The sequence below is a fragment of the Palaemon carinicauda genome, chromosome 31, assembly GCF_036898095.1.
Source record: "Palaemon carinicauda isolate YSFRI2023 chromosome 31, ASM3689809v2, whole genome shotgun sequence".
NCBI lineage: Eukaryota > Metazoa > Arthropoda > Malacostraca > Decapoda > Palaemonidae > Palaemon > Palaemon carinicauda.
Window position 1 is genome coordinate 79,739,388 of NC_090755.1, and position 22,116 is coordinate 79,761,503.

Sequence of the window (22,116 nt, forward strand, 5' to 3'; positions counted from 1 at the left end):
AACATGGCGACGCCTCTCTGTAGACAAATCTTTTCCCATTCTAAAGTTATCGGTCGTTTTTGTCAGTGCCAGAGAGGTATCAGGACAAATGCCACTTTCTCTCGTGTTCAGCGAAGTCAAAAATATTATCTCTATGGCACGGCGGCCGCCACGTCTCTTTATTTTGGCTGGAAATGGCTAGAAAGTAATGCAAGGGTTGAGGCTGCTCGGCCTCCCCGCAGAATGGTAAGTAGTATATACTTGTATTATGTCCCCATAGACGAACGATTTCTGTTTTAGTACTTTTCAATTATATTGATTTGTAGGCAGTAAGCCTAGCGTGTCGATTTGAATGTGGCAGATGCAGAAATTAGGTTAGGTTAGCCCCGTACCACGCAACGCCTCTTGACACTGTTCAAGGCTCTAGTAGGCTATACCATAGGCTAGCCTTGTCCAGTGTTAGGGTAGGTTATCAAGAAGTCATAGGTAGAGTGGTGTTGACACAGGTGGGTGTATGTATGATAGCGGCCACCTGTATGTATTATTATGTCTAACTTAGAATACGGCAGTGGAAGGGGGGTCGCAGGGGGCGTCAGCCCCCCACCCCTGTTACGTAAGGATACGGCTTGTAATTTAGGTTAGGGGGAAAGTTCAGGTTAGTTGATGCCCATTTTTAATGAACGCGTGAGGAACTGGCCGCTGATATACAAAGGCTCCTACACAGGGTCTACTAAAGGCCTGAGTTGGTAAAAATATAGAATGGTGCAATACACAGTTTATAGAAACTAAGACTGGTTTGTAATGTATTTTTTGATGTTTAGAATGTTTTTGATAATAATTCCTGGCGGAGATCCATAGTTATTGAGTTATGGGTTGTGTTAGGTATTGTCATCAGTTATGGTTGAAACCCCTTAAAGTATAGTGTACCTGTCTAATTGTGTTGATATTTAAATTAACTTTTTTAAACTTTTGATTATATCGCATATTCCAATATTGAAAATAACAAAGGATATAATATACAATGTTGGGCCCTTTATTCTGTTCGTACAAGTAACTTATGGCAGAACACCCACCTATCAGTGTTTTTCTAGACTACCGGGTGGAAGGAGGCTCCTATGTTATGTGCTATGACGACAGGAGCAAAACGGGTATTTTCTATTAAAAGCTGTAACTTCATTAATAGAGTTTCGGCCTGTAGTTTATGGTATTCAAATTAGTGTGTTTGCAAATATTTATTCAATTATGTGAGTTTCAAAAGGCCTAACTAATATTGCACCATTCTATAATTGAACCCCTGAGTCTAATATTGGTTATTAATCTGCTTATATTCATTTAGATAACTTTACCTGTGCACCACTAAGAGATATTTCAATGTACATCGAGGATAATCACTGTGGAGTAGTATGCAGATATGCAGCCTGGTTACCTTTTCCACTCCAATTCCAATCTATTGGAAAATTGTATAGAATAAAAATTGCATAGTGTAGATTAGGTTGATAGTTGAGACGTTTAGAAAATCATAGTTCTTGACCGATTACCTTTTGTGATTTCTTCCATTACATTTTTTTGCGAATGACATATAGCCTAATATTTATCGGATTTTGAAAATGCTATGGCGATCTAAGTCGGGTTAAGTTCTGGTACTTTATTGTGAGCTGGAACATAGCCCATTTATTTCACTATAACAGTGGCAACACAGGATTAAAATTCCAATATTTTATGGGTCCATTTGGCACTGGTTCACAAAACTAACATATGAGCTACGTAGTGTTAGTTCACATAAACCAAATGGGTGCAGGCTCAAAGCCCCCAAGGAGTAAGGCCATGGTGTTCTCAGTTGGGCTTTTGGGGGAAATTGTGGTTATAATGTTTAGGCTGATATAGGATTAGATATTTACCTTAAAATTCTAAGTTATCTTCTTGCATTATTCAAAATGGGAATACGCTACCATGACTTAGTTGTTATGTATTTTGATTTTGCAGTCATTTTTAGCTCTTTTGTAGAATTTTGTTACTTTCTCTTATTTCTCTAAAATTTTGCAATTTATTACTACAGTAATGCATTTTCTTATAACCATACATAAAAAAATGATATAGCCTAGCTAGGGTTTAGAAATTAGTGATTAGCCCTATGAATACCGTGTGATGTATTTGTTCCTGTAACCGAAATACAAACCACACCATTTAAATAGGGTATTACTTTCGACGTAGCTGAATGACGAGCCATTAGATTTTCAACGAGGGTTAACTACCCCCTCGCTAGTTAGCAGGAGGTAGGGGAGGGGTAGCTAGCTACCCCTCCCCCCCTCACACATCGGTGAACTGATTCGCTTCGCTTTTGGCTCAGGTGATGGTCAGACGTGTCTGCTCTCACCCTGGCATTGACAGCCTTAATCTTTATTGATTTCTCTTTCAGTTTGTGTTTGGAAGTTGGCCTCTCTCCTTATCATGCGGAAATGGCCTGGTTTACCCGACCGCCCTTGTGGGACTTATATGTCGGCGGTCGAGACGGACCCTCACACCTTGTGTCCGTTCTGCAGAGGTCAACGGTGTGATAAGGATAAAGTGTGCAGTGAGTACAGGGAGTGGTCTACCTCCCAGTGGGAGAGGTTTTCCCGGCGATGGAAGAAGAAGTCTAAGCGGGATCTTTCTCCTTCAAGGGTTTCCTTGAAGAAGGAAAATTCTAAGGACTCTTCTTCCGTTGCCCGAACCTCCTCCGAAGCTCCCGCTCAATCGGTCTCTCGTGAGAGGCCGTCGAGTGGTAGCGTAGGCCGTTCTTTTGTTGACCGACCTCGGGGTTCGGGAGAGGGAGTTGCCTCCCATAGCGAGGCAGCTCCTCCTCCTCCTCCGGGGGAGGATTTATCTGTTTCTGTTTATAATGATGATTTATTGCAGCCTTGGGCTTCCTTGGGGCTTAAGGGTTCGCCCTCCAGGGAAGCCATGTTTCACTTGATCCAGTTGGGCGCAGGTGTCAAACAGTCGCTGGTGATAGCGGAGGTTGACCCTCTGTCTATCGTCGACGTTGTTGTAGCAGAGGCTTCCGACGGGTCGGGTCAAACCCCTGCCTTGGGTGCTGATGTTGCTGAAGGCTCAGTTCCCCCCTCCGAACATCCTTCGAGGGAGGAGCTGAGGCCAACAGTCTCTCCTGCTGGTGATTCTCCCCCTCGGGGGAGTTCACTAACAGAGACTCCTCTTCGGAGGACCGACGATGGTGTTCCTTCTCCCAGAGGACGTATCCGTCGCAAGGCTCGCCCTCCTCTTCGCTGTAGAGGTTTTCCTTCTCCCCACAAGGGAGTTAGGAGGCGCCTCTTTGGCTCCTCGCCCTCGCCGTCCCCCACAAGGGATCCTCCTCGTCGTGAGTCGACCGTTGCAGCCGCATCTCTAGACCTCTCTGCAGATCGTTCGCGCTCTCTTAGGCCTGCCAGACCTGATACTCCTTCACCGTTCGTGGCAGCTGATGCGCAGTGGGCGCCCTTGCACCCCGTTATCCAACGGGCACCAGTCCCTTCGGGCAAAAGGGCTTGTCTCACAATGTGAGCAAGTCCCTTAAGTGCCAGGTTTTACCTGTGTGCCCACGATCTCCTGCGCGCTCGCGCGCAAGCCTTCTCCTGTTCCTGCTGTTGCTGAGATTCATCCTGTGCCGGAAACAACGCGCCAGCGATCTCCTATGGCAGAGTCGACATGTCAGCACTCTCCTGCTTGCCATCGATCTCCTGCTCGCCAGTGCTCTCCTGCTCGCAAGCGCTCTCCTGCGCGTCAGCGATCTCCTCTACCCCAGCGATCTCCACCTCGCCAGCGCACATCTGCGCTCCCTGATCCTGATACGTGCCCTGCGCGCCCACAATCTCCAGCTCGCCAGTGAACTTCCCGTGTGCGCCAGCGAACTTCCCCTGTGCGCCAGCGCGTAACTACGCGCCATCGCTCGCCCGCGGGCCTATGATCTTCGGATCTGGGCGTAGGCAGGAAGCCTCATCCTTCGCCTTCTCGACAGCGTTCACCTGCGCGCCCTCGGAACTTGCCCTCTCGTCAACCCTCGCCTACACGCCATCACGCTCAGTCACCTTCACGCCCACAGGTTCCAGCTCTTACCGTGCGCACTTCCAGAGGTGGACGGGACACGACGCGCCCACGAGCAGTCTCCTTCATGCGCTTCTAAGCCTACTGATCCTGCACCTGCACGTCCGCACGCCCCGCCGCCTGCGCGCCATCACTCTCCAGCACGCCCACGCACCCACGAGCCTGCTCGCAGAAGATCTCCTGCGCGCAACCTCACCTATGCGCAGTCGCTCACCTGCTCGCCATCGCTCACCAACGCGCCGTCATTCTCCTGGTCGCCAACACTCGCCTGCGCGCCCACGCGCACCCTCGCCCACGCGCACCCTCGCCCGCGCCTCCATCTCTGCGCGCACGCACGCGTGAACCTGGGATTGTTCCATCATGCGAACGCCAGCGCGAGCCCAAGCGCGATTCCCTCCGGGTTTCGTAACGCGAGCTTCCTAGCGAGTCTTCAGGAGCGAGAGCAGTCAGGTCATCTTCTTCTCTCTCTCTCTCTCTCTCTCTCTCTCTCTCTCTCTCTCTCTCTCTCTCCCCCCTGCAAGCGCAGAACAGTGCGCTCGCAGGAGGAGGGAGGAGGGGAGGTCTTGAGAGAGGTCTAGGCACCAATCTTCTTCCCTTTCTTTTCAGGCAGGCCCTGTGGTATCTACTCCGAAGGATCACCCGATCCCCTTCCCTCCAGCGGGAGTCTCTGACACTGCGTCTGTCAGTAAGCAGCCATGGTTTGGGTCCCTTATCAGAGGTGTCGTCCAGGCTGTTAAGCCTGCCTTCGCTGAATTGGGTCTCAAACCAACGGCAGCTCCGACCCCACTGAAGAGGATGAGAGGAGTAGAGATCGTGGTGATTTCTCCCAGGGTCAAACTAGTTCCTAAGAAGTCCGTAAGGAAGGCTCCTTCCCCTCCTCAGACGTTCTCTCCTTCTCCTGTGGACGAAGCTTTTCCGTCCTCAGGGGAATCTACCGAGGTGAGACCTTCTCCCACCGCACCAATGGGAGAAACCCCACCGCGAGTAGGAGAATCGTCCTGTGTTGGGGCGGAGAAGAGCCCTCAGACTTCGTTGCTGGAGTCCTGCATCCCTCCTAGAAGGGAACCAAAGGACTCGAAGACTATCCCGAAGTCTTCTTCCAGGATTCGACCAGAGCCAGTGAGACCCTAGGAGAATGTCCACGTGTCCCCCCAAGTAGAGCATCTGGGGACAGGAGACTTTGTTGCCAGTTCACCAGGAGGAGAGCAGCAAGAGTCAGAACATGCCTTCTGGCAAGTCTTGACTCTGATGAATCATCTCAACGGGTTCAAGGACACTGAGATCGCCCCTCGTGAGGGCAAGGGCACTCAGAAACCCACTAAGGCCATTGCGGCTTTGCCTTAGTCCCAAGGGGTGATGAGTGCCAGGGATAAGGTTGAGGGCCAGCTCTCCGAGCTCGCCTCCTCCAGCCGTTCCACTGCCGGCAACAAGCTCCTCCCACCTCCTCGTGTCCAACAGAGGAGGTATTTTGAGATCATGGAGGAGTCTTGTTTAGCTCTTCCACTCCACCACTCTGTGGAAGAGCTTACCAGGGGAGTCTCTCTTGAGAGACTCTCCAGCCGGCAAGTGACATTTTCGGCAACAGAGATCCTGAGTCAGGAGAATGTCGCAAAGTGTGCCATGCAGGCCACTTCGTGGCTGGATGTCTAGCTGGGGTCTCTGGGCATCCTGCTGCGATCCGAGGATCTGTCCAAGGAGAGCACCAGGAAGGCCCTGGAGACCTTCCTCCTTTCAGGCACGCGCACCATTGAGTTTCTGGCCCACCAAGTCTCGAACTTGTGGGCAAACTCTATCCTGAAGCGACGTGATGCGGTGACTGAGAGGTTCCACTCGAAGGTCCCAGCCGTGGATGTCTGCAAGCCCAGACACTCTTCCCTCCTGGGAAAGAGTTTTTTTGAGCCCAAGGATGTGGAACAGGCGGCTGAGAGGTGGAGAAAATTGAACCATGATTCTCTTCTCCAAAGGGCTCTTTCAACAAAGCCCTACAAACCTCCAGCACCTCAACAACCTTGCCAGTCCAAGACGACGAAACCGGCAGCGGCAGCAAAGACGACGGTGTCCAAGCAGCAGCCCTTTCCTGTCAGAGACAAGAAGGGCAAAAAGTCCTCCAGGGGAGGCAAGATTCCTAGAGGGAGTGGCCGAGGCTGCAAACACTAGGATTGGCAATCCCTCTGCATGTCCACCTGTGGGGGGATGCCTAAAAAGCTGCGCATTCAGGTGGTAGCAACTCGGGGCCGATTCCTGGACGATCTCCGTGATCTGTCAGGGATATCACGTCCCATTCATAACATCTCTTCCTCCCCTGACAGCGAATTCAGTGTCGTTGAGCTCTCTTGCCATGGGATCGGCAAAGGGGCAAGCCCTACGGGCAGAAGTCGAGACCATGCTGAAGAAGGATGCTCTCTAGGAGGTCGTCGACGGTTCCCCAGGCTTCTTCAGTCGACTCTTTCTTGTAAAGAAGGCGTCTGGAGGCTGGAGACCAGTAATCGACCTCTCAGCTCTGAACAAGTTTGTCAAACAAACTCCGTTCAGCATGTAGACAGCAGACATGGTCAGACTTGCAGTGAGACCGCAAGACTTCATGTGTACACTGGATCTGAAGGACGCGTACTTCCAGATCCCAATCCATCCGTCTTCCAGGAAGTACTTAAGATTCAGCCTAGACAACTAGATCTACCAGTTCAAGATGCTGTGTTTCGGTCTCTCCACAGCACCCCAGGTATTCACCAGTGATCACCCTGATCTCTTCGTGGGCACACAGGATCGGCATCCGTCTCCTCTGTTATCTGGACGACTGGCTGATCCTGGCAGACTCGGAATCGACCCCTCTTCAACACCGAGACAAGCTTCTGGGAATTTACCAAGATCTAGGGATCATGGTAAATCTCGAGAAGTCTTTTCTGCTTCCATCTCAACGACTCGTATATCTAGGCATGATATTGGACACCAATCTCCACAAAGCCTTTCCATCAGACGACGGGATAGCAAGGCTGAGGAGGGTTGCAGATCCTTTCCTCAGACGAGAAGAGCTTCCAGCCCAATCGTGGTTACGTCTCCTAGGTCACCTTTCCTTCTAGGCCCGTCTAGTTCCAAACGGCCGCCTCAGGATGAGATCCCAGCAATGGCGGCTCAAGTCCCGGTGGAATCAAGGCCTCGATTCCCCGGACATTCTGGTCCCTATGGGTCCTGCGGAACTGACGGACCTTCAGTGGTGGGTGACAGACGAAAACTTCCGAAAGGTAGTGGATCTTCTCGTCCTCACCCCGGATTTGATGCTTATCTCGGACGCTTCAAAAGAAGGGTGGGGGACCCACGTTCTGAACCACAGGACCTCAGGCCTATGGTCAGAATCAGAAAAGTGCCTCCACATAAATCTGCTAGAGATGAAGGCCGTATATCGGGCACTTCAACAGTTCTAACAAACCCTGGCGGGTCACTCCGTGGTGGTTATGAGCGACAACACCACGGTAGTGGCTTACATCAGCAAGCAGGGAGGTACCTTTTCACAACAGCTATCCCACCTTGCAGTAGAGATACTGAGATGGACCGAAGTCCACTCGATTCCACTATCGGCTCGCTTCATTCCGGGCAAAAGGAATGTGCTCGCCGACAGTCTGAGCAGAGCATCGCAGATAGTGAGTACCGAGTGGTCTTTGGATCCTGACTTTGTGGGGTTCCCCAACGGTGGACCTGTTTGCGACAGCCTTGAACTTCAAGCTTCAGCTGTACTGTTCCCCAGTCCCGGACCCCAAGGCACTCTGGCAAGATGCCTTCCAACAACGGTGAGACAACATCGACGTTTACGCCTTCCCAGCGTTCTGTCGGATGAGAAGGGTGCTCAACAAGACCATAATATCGGTCAACCTGTCAAAGACTCTAATAACTCTGCTATGGCATCATGCAGAGTGGTTCCCGGACCTTCTGCAGCTTCTGACGGAACTCCCGAGAGAACTTCCTCCGCGACACGAGCTACTCAAGCAACCACACTGCAACATCTTCCACAAAGCCGTAGCATCGATTCGGCTTCACGTCTGGAGACTATCCAGCATCTCACAGAGAGAGGCTTTTCGCAACAAGTTGCGGAAAGGATGTCTCGGCACCTGCGAAAGTCATCCGCAGGGGTCTACCAGGCGAAGTGGAGAGTCTTCTGTGGTTGGTGTCGTGGAAGGGATATCTCTCCCCTTGATGCCACTATTCCAGCAATAGCGGAGTTTCTTGTGTATTTGCGGGAAGAAATGCGCCTTTCAGTCTCAGCAGTGAAAGGCTATCGCTCTGCCTTAACCTGGCCTTCAGGCTGAAAGGAATAGACATTTCCTCCTCGCTGGAACTTTCTCTACTCATACAAAGCTACGGCTTACCTGCCCTCAGTCGGAAGTGAGACCTCCTCCTTGGAACGTGGTTCGAGTCCTCAGGTCTCTTAAGAGACCTCCGTTTGAACCATTACGCCAGGCTTCTGATCGTCACCTGACTTGGAAGACGGTGTTCCTACTCGCATTGGCCTCGGCCAAGCGAGTCAGCGAACTTCATGGTCTCTCATACGACGTCGCCCATTCAAGGGGATGGGGGAGGTAACGTTCGGGTTCGTCCCTGAGTTTGTGGCTAAGACGCAAAATCCTGGGATTTCGGACCCACGGTTCGACTCCTTCCGGATTTCGAGTCTCCGTTCTGTAACAGATGACCCAGACCATCTCCTACTGTGCCCAGTAAGGAGTCTGAGGCTCTATCTTAAAAGAACAGCTGCAGCTCGTCCTCGAGTGCGAGCATTGTTTGTGAGCACAGGAAGGATGAAGAGGACGGTCACTAAGAACACCATCTCGGCATGGATTCGCAGGGTCATCCACCATTCCCTGAATCCAGACCCTCCTCCGTCACGTCGCCCTAGAGCACACGATGTCAGAGGCATCGCTACGTCCCTGGCATTCAAGAGAAACTACTCAGTGACGCAGGTTCTACAAGCTGGGGTCTGGAAGAGTCAAACGACCTTCACAGCCCACTACCTGCAGGAGTGACCCACAGGAGGCTCGATACGTTCTCTATCGGCCCTTTGGTGACTGCACAACAGCTGGTCTAAACCTCAGGCTCCTTAATGGACAAGTAGCAGAAGGGTGAGGACATTGTTACCTGGTTTTAGTCTGCATGAATGAAAAAGTATGCCTGGCCCATACTCTTTTCTTCATCCTCCCCTCTCTTGGAGAAAGCAGCATCCTGGGTTCTCTGCACAGCTGACCTCAAACCCCTGTAGGTAAACCATGCTTTCTTGTGTTCCTAGTATTAAGATAATACTGTGGCGTCCCCCCTACCCTGACGAGGTGATATTGGGAACGTCCTATCCTAGAATTCCATCTAAAGGATTCCAGGTCAACTTCCTAGGACGAGTCACACTTCATTCCTTCACACACAAGCTTATGTAGGCCGCACGTTCCTTGCAGAGCAAGGGATTTACGAGGTGCAGGGACTCCTTATCTCAAGTGCTACACACCCAGATTCTGAATCCCCGGGCAAAGCCCAAGCCAGTAAGGCTGGGACTTACCACCCTACCTAAGGGTTGTCACCCTATTTAAATAGCGTGGTTTGTATTTCGGTTACGGAACAAATGACAAATTCGTAGCTAATTTGTATTTTTCCTAACCATACAAACCTTAGCTATTTAATCATACTTGCCCGCCAGCCCTGCCCCCAGTGAAGTCCTACCTCTAAGCGAAGTGAATCAGTTCACCGGTGTGTGAGGGGGGAGGGGTAGCTAGCTACCCCTCCCCTACCCCCCACTAACTAGCGAAGGGGTAGTTAACCCTCGTTAAAAATCTAATGGCTCGTCATTCAGCTACGCCGAAAGTAATACCCTATTTAAATAGCTAAGGTTTGTATGGTTAGGAAAAATACAAATTATCTACGAATTTGTCATTTTACATCTAGTAATTTTAAACATCTGACTCACCCGGTAGTTATATATATAGCTTATGTCCCTGACGTCACGACAGAAATTTCAAAACTCACGGTAATCGTCGATTGGGTAGCCATGTGTACCACCTGTGCGCCCTCTAGCTAGGTACTGTACCTGGAACCATTCCAGTGATTCCTCAGATCTTCCCTGCCACCGCACCGGCGACATCGTTTGGTATTATACTCCTCGTTAACCTGAGTTATTGCAGTTATCTTGGTGATGTACAATTTGGTTTTGGCTTTCGCTCGTTTGGATTTGCTTTTGGATTTTCTTGAACCTCTATTGAATTTTGTTATTTTGACCCTTGCTCGTTTGATCTCTCCTCTAAATATTCAAAATGTCTGACCCTTCTTCAGCCTTTAGAAAGTGTGTGAGAGGTTGTAAGACCCGGCTTGCTAAAGCCTCTATTGATCCCCACTCCATTTGTGTAAAATGCAGAGGTAAAGTTTGTGAGTTGGGGGATCGTTGCGATGAATGTATTTTGTAGTCTGAGAATGAGTGGTTAGAATTTGACCGCTACACTCGTAAACTTGAGAGAGATAGGATTAGACGGATCTCTTCTCGTTCTTCTAGAGATTATTCTTCTTCCCGTGTTAATGAACCTAATCCTTCCCCTGTAGTGGTAATTACAGATCCCACTACTGTTACTGCTAATGAACCAACTCTAAAGGACATGATAGTGGCCATTCAAGCCCTGGGCGTGAGAGTTGAATCGCTTGCTGCGGACAGAAACCAGTTAATGTCCAATGTTAATCAATTAAAAAGTGCTAGTGTCAGTGCTAAAAGTGCATTTAATTTATTTAGTGCAGTGGAGGGTGCATTTGCTCGGACCTGTCGTTCACCTAGCCTTAGATCTTTCCCAAGCTACCCAACCCCTGGGAGAAGGAATGTCGATCGGCGAAAGGAAACGAGAGGCGTTAACGCCCGAGTAAACCTCCCCTCGAGCGTACCTGTTGACGCTTCACGGGACGCTTGCCCTCACCATGGGAAAGGTGAAGTGAAAGTGTTTACATCATCTTCAGATGACGCAGTGCCCAGACAGGGCTGGCGTCAAGCTTCCAGACCTCTGAAGAGGAAGATGGACACTCGATCAGCGTCGTGCCATGACGCTGGAAGCTCCTGGTTGTAGTAATTGGAGAAGTCTGGAGGGTTTTCCTTCTTCCGAAGAAGGCTCTCCTGCTAAGCGTCCCGTAAGGATGTCGGAAACTGTCAAGCGTCCAGCCCAGCCTGTTGCAGGACAATTTTCTGAGTCTGGCATGACCTCGGTTCATGCTCCTCCTCCACCTTCAGATTGGTTGGCGTCCTCTGGACGCTCTGTGCGTTCCTTGAGCGACGTAGATAGCGAGCTTGTGGTAGATGTAACGTCTCCTGTTTTGCCACAACCAGTTGACCCTAATTTTTGTATGCTGCAAGATATGCAGCAGAAACTCTCTTCTTTCATGCAAGTCTATCAGCCTGCGGACAACAAGAGAATGGCTCGCCAAGACCCCGAGCGTCAGGAAGCTTCACCCATTGACACCAAGCGTCGGAAGGCTATAAGTCAAGTGGCTCTTGACGACGGACAGCTTTCCAAGTGCCGAGAGCATGATAGTTATGACGGCAAGCGTCAAGCAATCAAACACGACACTGAACGACCTAATAAGGATCCTCCTGTTAAACGTCGTGAGACTGATCTGCATGACACCGAACGTCAAGCAACCAGACGTGACACCAAGCGTCAAGCAGCCAGACGTGACGCCGAACGGCAAGCAGCTAGATGTGACGCTGAGCGTCAAGCAAGACGTGACGCCAAGCGTCAAGCAGCTAGACGTGATGCTGAGCGTCAAGCAGGACGTGACGCCGATCATCAAGCAGAACGTGACGCCGAGCGTTGAGCAGATGCCGAATGTCAAGCAGTCAGACGTGACGCCGAGCGTTGAGCAGATGCCGAATGTAAAGCAGTCAGACGTGACGCCGAGTGTAAGAGCCTTGGACGTCGTGATGACGCCAGTCGAACCGAGCGTCGAGATCGCGGGCGCCTTAGTTCCGATCATAATGATCGCGAGCTTCTTGGCTCTGACCGTCAAGCGTTGCAACAACGTGACGCCAGACGTGATGATCCTGCACCCCTTGATGCCAGAAGTCAGGACCGTAAGGAGTTGCCTCATGATATTCAAGACGTCTCTACTTCGGTTAAAGCATTGTCGGAGGAAGGGATCGACGATCATCTTTCCCCCACTGAGCTGTCAGAGGAATTCTCGGAAGGAAAAGATCCTAAGACCCTTCATCCTTTGGTTGACCTTAAGAAATTCATGAGAGTTTTTACGGAAGAGTTTCCGGATTATTTTGTGCCTGTTGTTCCTCGTTCACCTCCTTCAGAGTTTATCCTAGGGAAGGCGGCGAAGGAGTCTCTTTTTACTAAGATGGTTCTTTCTCTTTCATCAAAGAGAGCTTTGAGGATGTTGGGAGACTGGATGCAGTCCAAAAAGGACCAGGGAAAGACGGCTTTCTCTTTTCCCCCGGCTAGATTGGCTTCCAGGTCTAGCGTGTGGTACGAGACGGGAGAAGTTCTTGGCTTGGGAGTTCCTGCCTCTGCCCAAGGAGACTTTTCAAGTCTGGTAGACTCTCCTCATCGGACGGCCATGAGAAGGACCAAAATTCTCTGGTCAACTTCAGAACTTGATCATCTTCTCAAAGGCATCTTCAGAGCCTTCAAGGTTTTCAATTTCCTTGACTGGACTCTGGGAGCCTTGGGGAAGAAGGTTTTGACCTTAAAGGATGTTGATGCTGATAGTATCATCCACATCATTTCATGCATGGATAAAGCCGTAAGAGACGGATTTAATGAGTTGGTAGCCCTTTTCTCGGCGGGGTCCTTAAGAAAAGAGCCCAAATGTATTCTTTTCTGTCCATTGGGGTTACACCCTTTCAGAAGTCTGAATTGCTGTACCCACCTCTTTCTTCCTCTCTTTTTCCTCGAGCTGGTCAGAGAGGTTTCTTCTGCTTTAACCCAGAAGGCCACACAAAATTTGGTGTCAAAGACAGCAAGGAAGGTCCTTCCTACTTCCTTCACTAGCCGCAAGCTGAAGAAAGAAGCTCCGTTCCCTCAGTTTTCGCAGCCCTTTCGAGGGAAGTCTTTCAGTAGGGGTAGTTCCAGACCCGAAGGAAGGAGAGCAAGGAGAAGAGGATCCAGACCGGGGCGAAGCAGAGTCTGACTGCTTTCGCCTTTAGACAGCAGTAGGAGCCAGACTAAAAAACTTCTGGCAAGCTTGGGAGAAGAGGGGAGCAGACCTTTGGTCCTTTCAATTACTGAAGGAGGCATACAAAATTCCTTTCATAAGGAAACCTCCTTTTATATTAGCTCCAATAGATCTCTCTGCCAGATACAGAGAGGAGTCAAAGAGGCAGGCTATGCAACTTTAAATGTCTCTCTTGTTGGAGAAGGAGGCAATAGAGAGGGTGCGAGACTTGCGGTCACCAGGTTTCTACAACTGTTTATTCCTGGTTCCCAAGAACTCGGGGGGATGGAGACCAGTCCTGGACGTAAGTGCCCTCAACGCCTTCGTTCAGAAGACAAAGTTCTCCATGGAGACATCGAAGTCTGTCCTAGCAGCAGTAAGAAAAGGCGACTGGATGGTCTCTTTAGACCTCCAGGATGCTTACTTCCATATCCCCATTCATCTGAGCTTCAAGCATTACCTGAGGTTCATTCACAAGGAGGAAGTCTTCCAGTTTTGGGCCCTGTGTTTCGGCCTCAGCACCGCCCCTCTAATATTCACGAAGCTGATGCTAAATGTAGCAAGCATACTGCACTCAAGAGGTCAGAGCCTCCCTGTATCTGGACGACTGGCTACTTGGAGCTCATTCCTACAATCGCTGCCTGGAGGATCTACAAATGACATTGAGGTTATCAGAAGAACTGGGTCTTCTTATAAACAGAGACAAGTCTCAACTGACACCATCCCGAAAGATCCTTTATTTGGGGATGGAGATTCAGAGTCAAGTTTTATGGGCTTTTCCATCACCCTCAAGGATGGAGCAACCCCTCCTGAAGCTTCATTCCTTTCTAAAGAAATGGAAGTGTTCTGTGAGAGAGTGGATGAGTCTGCTGGGAACCCTCTCCTCGTTGGAGCAGTTTGTCTCCCTGGGAAGGCTGAATCTTCGTCCTCTTCAGTTCCACCTCAATCGTCATTGGGACAAGGAAAAGGATCTAGAGACAAAATGCATCCCCCTTACGGAATCCGTAAGAAGTTGCCTTCAGTGGTGGAACGATCCGGGCAAACTTCAAAAAGGTCTATCCCTGGAACAGAGGAACCCAGACCTTGTGTTGTGTTCCGACACCTCGGACTCTGGGTGGGGAGCAACACTGGGCAAGTTTGAGAACTCGGGTCTGTGGACAAAAGATCAGGAGAGCCTCCACATCAACCAGAAGGAGCTGTTAGCAGTCCTATTGGCCTTCAAAGGTTTCGAAGGGTCAGTATTGAACAGAGTGGTGCAGGTCAACGCCTACAACACTACAGCATTGGCCTACATAGCCAAACAAGGCGGAACCCACTCGAGGTCCCTTTACGAGACTGCGAGGGTTCTTCTCCTCTGAGCAAAAGAGAAGAATGTAACCCTTGTAACAAGGTTCATTCAGGGGGAAAAGAACGGGATGGCAGACAGCCACAGCAGGAGAGATCAAGTTCTATCTACAGATTGGACACTTCATCGAGAGGTCTGCAAGAACCTGTGGCGGATTTTGGGTCGTCCGTGTATAGACCTGTTCGCAACCTCGAAGACGAAGAGGCTAGAAACATACTGCTCCCCAGTGCCAGATCTCGAAGCAGTCCACATAGACGCTTTCCTTCTAGACTGGTCCCACCTGGATGTGTACGCATTCCCTCCATTCAAGATTCTGTACAAAAGTCTGTGTCGCACGAGGGAACCAGATTGACTCTAGTGGCCCCCTTTTGGCCCTCAAGAGAGTGGTTCACAGAGGTACTAGAATGGATGGTAGACACCCTGAGAAGCCTTCCATTAAGAGTAGATCTACTCAAACAACCCCACTTGAAAAGTTACCATCAAAACCTCCAAGCTCTACATCTAACTGCCCTCAGACTATCGAAAAACTCACAAGAACTAGAGGATTTTCCAAGGAGGCAGCTAGGGCTATTGCAAGAGCAAGGAGGACTTCTACCATCAAGGTTTACCAATCCAAGTGGGAGGTTTTTTGAGAATGATGCAGCGTCAACTCTGTTTCCTTGTCCAGTACCTCTATGACTCAGATTGCTGACTTCCTGTTAGACCTTTGAAGGAAACGTAGGTTTTCATCTTCTACCATCAAGGGATACAGGAGCATGTTAGTGGCCATCTTCAGGCACAGGAACTTGGACCTTTCTAGTAATAAAGACCTGCAGGCTCTTCACAAATCCTTTGAAACATCTAAGGGACGACACCAGGAATCACCAACTTGGAATCTGGATGTAGTCCTGAAGTTCCTCATGAGTGACAGTTTTGAGCCCTTGCACTCAGCTTCTTTTAGGGACCTCACTATGAAGACTCTAGTCTTGGTCAGTCTGGCGACAGCTAAAAGGGTCTATGAGATTCATGCTTTTAGTAAGAACATTGCCTTTAGAGATAATAAAGCTATCTGCTCTTGTAACCAGGATTTCTTGCCGAGAACGAACGCCCTTCTCAACTCTGGCCCAAGGCTTTCGAGATTCCGAACCTTTAGGATGTGGTTGGTGAGGAATTGGAGAAGGTCCTGTGCCCAGTAAGAGCCCTGAAGTTCTACCTGGACAGAACGAAAGAGTTACGAGGCAAGTCAGAAGCTCTTTGGTGCTCGGTCAAGAAGCCTTCGTTACAGATGTCGAAGAATGCCCTGTCCTTCTTCATCAGGCTCTTAATAAGAGAGGCTCATTCACATTGCAGTGAGGCAGACCTCAAACTTTTGAAAGTCAAGACTCATGAAGTTAGAGCTGTAGCAACTTCTGTAGCCTTCAAGCAGAATAGATCTTTGCAGAGCATTATGGACGCAACCTTTTGGAGGAGTAAATCTGTGTTTTCCTCACATTATTTGAAATGTGTCCAGACCCTTTATGAGGACTGCTACACTCTGGGACCATTCGTAGCAGCGAGTGCAGTAGTTGGGGAAGGATCTACCACTACATTCCCTTAACCTAAAACCCTTTTCTTCTCTTGGAACTTTTGTATTTTTATGGTTGTTTGTGGAGATTGGTCGACAGTCTTCCACAATCATTGATTTTAGTCAGGTGGTCAGTTTTATTCCTTGAGAGCGCCCAGAACAAGGGTATTGGAGGAGGTCCTGTCACATAGAGGTATTTACACCGGTTTGACAACTCCTAAAGGTCTTCAGCCCCCTGGATGGATCGCTGGATCTCGTAAGGAAAGCGGACATAATGAGGCAGGTATTCATTGAAGTCAGCTTCCCTGTGGTACGAACCCTTAAGCTTGTTTATTAACTCTTAAGTAAATTCCAACAATGTTGGCTGTCTCTGATCCTCCACCAAGAGTGTCAATCAGCTATATATACAACTACTGGGTAAGTCAGATGTTTGAAAATGATATTTTCATAATAAAATGAATTTTTGAATATACTTACCCTGTAGTTATATATAATTTAATTCCCCCCTCCTCCCCTCAAGAGACCTATGGGCATGGAAGATCTGAGGAATCTCTGGAATGGTTCCAGGTACCTGACTAGAGGGCACACTGGTGGTACACCTGGCTACCCAATCGGCGATTGCCGCGAGTTTTGAAATTTCTGCCGTGACGTCAGGGACGTATAGCTATACAGTATATATAACTGCCAGGTAATTATGTTCAAAAATTTATTTTATTATGAAAATATCATGTTACATAAAAACAATTCAAATACAGAAACAAAGACACTGTACTACAACTGTAAACATCACTAGTAAGACCCCATCTAGAATACGGAATCCAATTCTGGACTTCAGGTATTCAGAAGGATATACTGTAGATAGACTGGAAGCAGTACAAGCTAGGGCCACCAAACCTGTTCCAACACTACGGCAATTTGGATATAGATGGAGGATGGAGCGTTTGAACTTATTTGATCTACGAACTCGACGACTAGGGGTACAGTTGATAGAAGCATTGAAAATTCTTAAAAGAATAACAAATGTAGATTACAGTACAACAATCTATTCATGCTTAGCACAAATGAGCCCAGAGGTAACGGATACAAGCTGAAATTGAAAAGATACAACACCACTCAATGTGGCAATTTCTTTGCATACAAAATCATACAAAATAGCAAATTGTTGGAATAGACTTCCAGTGGTTGTAGTAAACAGTAACATGGTAAACGAGTTCAAGAATGCTTAAACTAAATCGCTCTACCAAAGAGTCAATGGAGTCTCCACGGATGGATTAAAAAGTCTTTGAGACATCCAAAATCCTTGTAACTCTCTCTCTCTCTCTCTCTCTCTCTCTCTCTCTCTCTCTCTCTCTCTCTCTCTCTCTCTCTCTCTCTCTCTCTCTCTCAGGGGGTGTCACACATGGATGTTGAGGGGGGAGCAGAATATTAAAATCTCCACCCTAAATAATACATTTTCTGTTCATTCTGCTTTTTTGATTTTGAAGTGATGTCATATTTAAACATGTGATACATTTATTTTCTCCTCTTAGATATGAAAAAAAGCCTCTCATACACTTCCTGAACACTGTATTTGTGTACATCTCTGCTACCCACACCCAAACATGATGATTACCATTATTTCACAACAATTGAGTGGTACTGTACTACAGTACTGCGACATGCCAGTTGGAGGGGAGGTTTTCCACTGTAGGTACTGGAACTCATTTCCACAACTGTACAACTAAATTTGATGGAATTATGACTACTGTAGTGAATAAATTAAATTTGAAATTAGCTCCTTAATTTTTAGATTGACATTAACCTAAAAGCAGTACCTACTGTGAACATTTATAGTGGTAACTTGGAGATCAAACATATTATGTACCAAAAATATGTTTGAACACCAAATAAATTTTCCCCTATAAGAATGAACAGAAATAGCATTAATAATTAGTCCTCACCTAAGAATGCACCTGTTATGTGCCAATTTTACACAAAGTTTACAATATTGAATTACCATACATATGATCAACCATACATTATTATACTACACAATGGAATCTAAAATGGTAACAGTCCACCCACATGTCCTCCATTCTCTTTTACCCTTTCCTAAGACCATTCATATGATCAGCTTAGGTCAGATGTATTACATGCACTAGTAACAACGATCAGATAATACCTTGCAATAGAAGCTTTTATTGGATGGATGACACTGGAAGCAACAGAAAGGTCAATCTGTGATGGTCACTCTCCTAACAAAATCACCTCATAATTAAAATCTCAACAATTATAAAGTAAGTTATTGCAGAAGAAAAGAAAATGAGACATATGTGACCTTCGACCCCTCCCCGAGACCAGTTGGGTACAGTAGCAGGGAGGGGTGACCCCAATTTAGATGAATCTGACGGCGCCATTCCTCAGATGGCCAGACCTAAGGTACAAGGCGAGACCGGTTCAACTATTTTACAGATATTTACCGGCATACTCAGGGTGAATGGCCTGGGATATGAGATGTACCTTGCTCTCCTCTCAAGGGGAGGAAAACCGCCATCAATCAGATGTGTTATATGCCTCGGGGCACCAGACCCCAAGGAAGGATTCCTTAATGCTGGGGAGATCTATCCTTTTAATTTCTCCAGCTTTCTCCCGGCAGAAAAAGTACTACCACACTCAAAAAGCTTCTCCTTCTCTCTTACCTCTTGACCCTAGGTGTTACTGCGGACCTAGGAACAGATCCCATTTTCTTTACATTGTTTGAGGCTGCGAGCATGGAGAGCATGACAATGGCTACTCTTCAAGCCATCATCTTTAGCAACCACTGATCTGGCACAGTCGGCTGCTTAGCCGACATGGAGGACTTGTCTGACTCAAACAAGATGGAAGCCCTGACAGAAGTCAGAGCTGTGGAATTCCAGTGGGTGAACTGGGTCCTGCAGAGCTGCTATGCCGTTGCCTCCAGGTTTCATAGACAGATCCTGCAGAGCTGCTATGCCGTTGCCTCCAGGTTTCATTGACAGATCAACTGACAGGAGATTCTGAACCTCGGGAGTGCCTCACTGAAGGGTCTTTCTCTATTTTGAACAGAGGAAGTTGAGGCAGTGACCGAGAAGTGGAGGAAAGCCAGCCAGGACTCACTGATACATTAGGTGGTGCCTTTCTGGTCTAATAAGAGCTTTAACTCCAAGTTAGCAGGTACAGAGAAGTGACTTGCCTCGATCCTTCCATCCTGAGGCATGGAACGAACCAGCCCTTTCGAAATCGACAAGGTAAAGGGCAAGGCTGGCACAGGAGGAATGGACAAGGTCAACAATCTTCCCACAATGTCACCTGTGGAAGGATGCTTGCAACCCAGTTTGAGAAGGTAGTGATATCACTTGGCAGAACCATGGATGGCAGACATCCTTCACTCCAGATACTTCCTCCCATTCATCAGCTATCCCCATCCTCTAATTCCACCACCAGTGATGTCATCATCCTACTGCCAGGGACTGGCGAAGGATTATGCCCTTCGGTCAAAAATCCAGGTTATGCTAGAGAAATGGTGCTCTGCAAGAGGTCGACGACGGTTCCCCAGGCTTTTCAATCTTTTTCTTTTAGAAAAGGTGTTTGGAGGCTGGAAACCAGTCATAGACCTGTCATCCCTGAACAGGTTCGTGCTACAAACATCTTTCAAGGAGACCACAGCCACAGTCAGGCAAGCAATCAGACCAATGGACTTATGATGAAGATTGATCTCAAAGACTTGTACCTCCGGATTCCAATCTATCCTGCCTCCAGTAAGTACCTCCCCTTTGTCGTGACCAACAAAGTGTATCAGTTCAAGGGGCCACAAGTATTAACGCAAATGTCAGCATGGCCACACGCCAACAGCATTTGTCTCATACTATATCTGGACAATTGGCTGAACTTGGTAGACTCGTAGGAAGCCCTTCCCTTTCACTGAGACAGACTTCTTTTGTTTTATCACGATGTAGTGATCATGGTGAATTAGAAGATGTCCATCCTAGTACCAAAGTAAAGACTCTTCTACCTCGAAATGGACATCAACATAGTCCTGGGGAACACCTTCCCATCTCAGGACAGGGTAGCACTCCTGAGAGTCAAGCCACAATCTTGAATGGTGTCTGGATGAAACGAACCTTTGAAGGGGCTCTCCTCTTATGACGCCTCCTCCAGAGCTCCTGTTCATGCATGCGTCAAAGGAAGGTTGGGGAGCACACCTTAAACATATAGCATCAGTACAGCGGTCCGAACACAAGTGTCCATGCCATGTAAATATGTTGGAACTCCGAGCAGCTCTTCTTGCACTCCAACACTTTTCCCCTCTTTTAACCAGTCACTTGGTGATGTTGATGAGTGACACCACTACTGTAATGGCATATGTTAACAAACTAGCAGTAGAGATCCATGAGTGGAAAGGGCTAAACTCAATTACTTTGACAGCGTGCTTCATTCCAGGCAAAAAGAACATTGTTGCAGACAAACTGAGTTGGAGAACGCCAGTGGTTGGCTCAGAATGGTCTTTGAGTCCTCGGATAGCGACCTAGATACTGACTGTGTGTGGTTCCCCGACGATCAGCCTATTTGCAACCACTAAACCACAAGTTCCCACTTTGCTGATCACTGATACCAGACCCGGAAGCAGCGTTCGAGGACATATTTCAGACCCCATGGGACGGCCTCAACGTATTTGCTTTCCTGCCATTTTACATAATAAGGAATGTCCTAAATTGGATTCAAGCCACTCTCAATCTTAACATGATATAGTAGCCCTAAATAGAATAGTACTCGGACTTTCTACTTCTGCTGATAGAGACTCTGAAGGAATTGCTTCCTCTTCCTGACCTGTTAGGCTAGCCACACCCCAGATCTTCCCCAGCACAATGGCATTGCTTTAGGTAGTAGGTTGGCCAGGGCACCAGCCACCCATTGAGATACTACTGCTAGAGAGTTATGGGTTCTTTTGACTGGCCAGACAGTAGTAAATTGGATCCTTGTTGCTGGTTACAGCTCATTTTTCTTTTGCCTACACACACTGAATAGTCTGGCCTATTCTTTACATATTCTCCTGAGTCCTCATACACCTGACAATACAGATTACCCAACAATTCTTCTTCACTCGTGGGGTTACTGTACTGTAATTGATCAGTGGCTACTTTCCTCTTGGTAAGGGTAGAAGAAACTCTTTAGCTATGGTAAGCAGTCTTCTAGGAGAAGGACACTCCAAAATCAAACCTTTGTTCTCTAGTCTTGGGTAGTGCCATAGCCTCTGTACCATGGTCTTCCACTCTCTTGGGTTAGAGCTCTCTTGCTTGAGGGTACACTCGAGCACACTGTTCTATCTTATTTCTCTTCCTCTTGTTTTGTTTAAGTTTTTATAGTTTATATTAGGAGATATTCATTTTAGTGCTGTTACTTTTCTTAGAATATTTTATATTTTTTTTTCCTTTCCTTTCTGGGCTATTTTCCCTATTGGAGCCCCTGGGCTTATAGCATTCTGCTTTTCCAAGGGTTGTAGCTTAGCAAGTAATAATAATAATATGTGGAGGTTATCCAGCATCTCCTCTTAGAGAAAGGCTTTTTATGCGAAGTTGTGCGAGAAGTGTCTTGATAACTCTGGAAGTCTTCAACCTTCATGTATCTTGCCAAGTGCGGCATCTACTGTCCTTGACCTCTATCCCGTTAATAGCCACATTTTTACTTTATTTAAACTTCATCGCAAAAAAGGAAAAAATCTTCTCAGTAACAGCGGGAAAGGCTATCGCTTAGCCTTCAGCCAGGTCTTTATGCTAAAAGGAGTTGATGTTTCCTCTTCTGTAGAGCTTTTCATACTCATACGGAGTTTTGAACAGACCTGTCATCTGTTATACGAGACCACCACCCTGGAACATTGTCACCATATGATCTGTTGTGGCTTGCCTCAGATATGAACTTTGCCCTCAAAATGGTCTTCTTGCTTCCCCTAGCTTTTACTAAGTGGGTTAACGAGCTTAATGGACTCTCCTGTAACATCTCATATACCGGGGGATGG

At 47.9% G+C, this 22,116-nt stretch overlaps 1 protein-coding gene across 7 annotated transcripts in view; it reads left to right on the forward strand.

Annotated features, from left to right (window-relative positions):
- MICU3 (Mitochondrial calcium uptake 3) overlaps window positions 1-22,116 on the forward strand; it is a 138,662-nt gene that overhangs the window by 15 nt on the left and 116,531 nt on the right. For all 7 annotated transcript variants that reach the window (XM_068355465.1, XM_068355463.1, XM_068355464.1 and 4 more), the window contains exon 1: window positions 1-225. This exon is cut by the window's left edge and continues 15 nt beyond it. In XM_068355465.1, coding sequence (XP_068211566.1) covers window positions 1-225 — 225 coding nt within the window. The remainder of the gene's footprint in view (window positions 226-22,116) is intronic.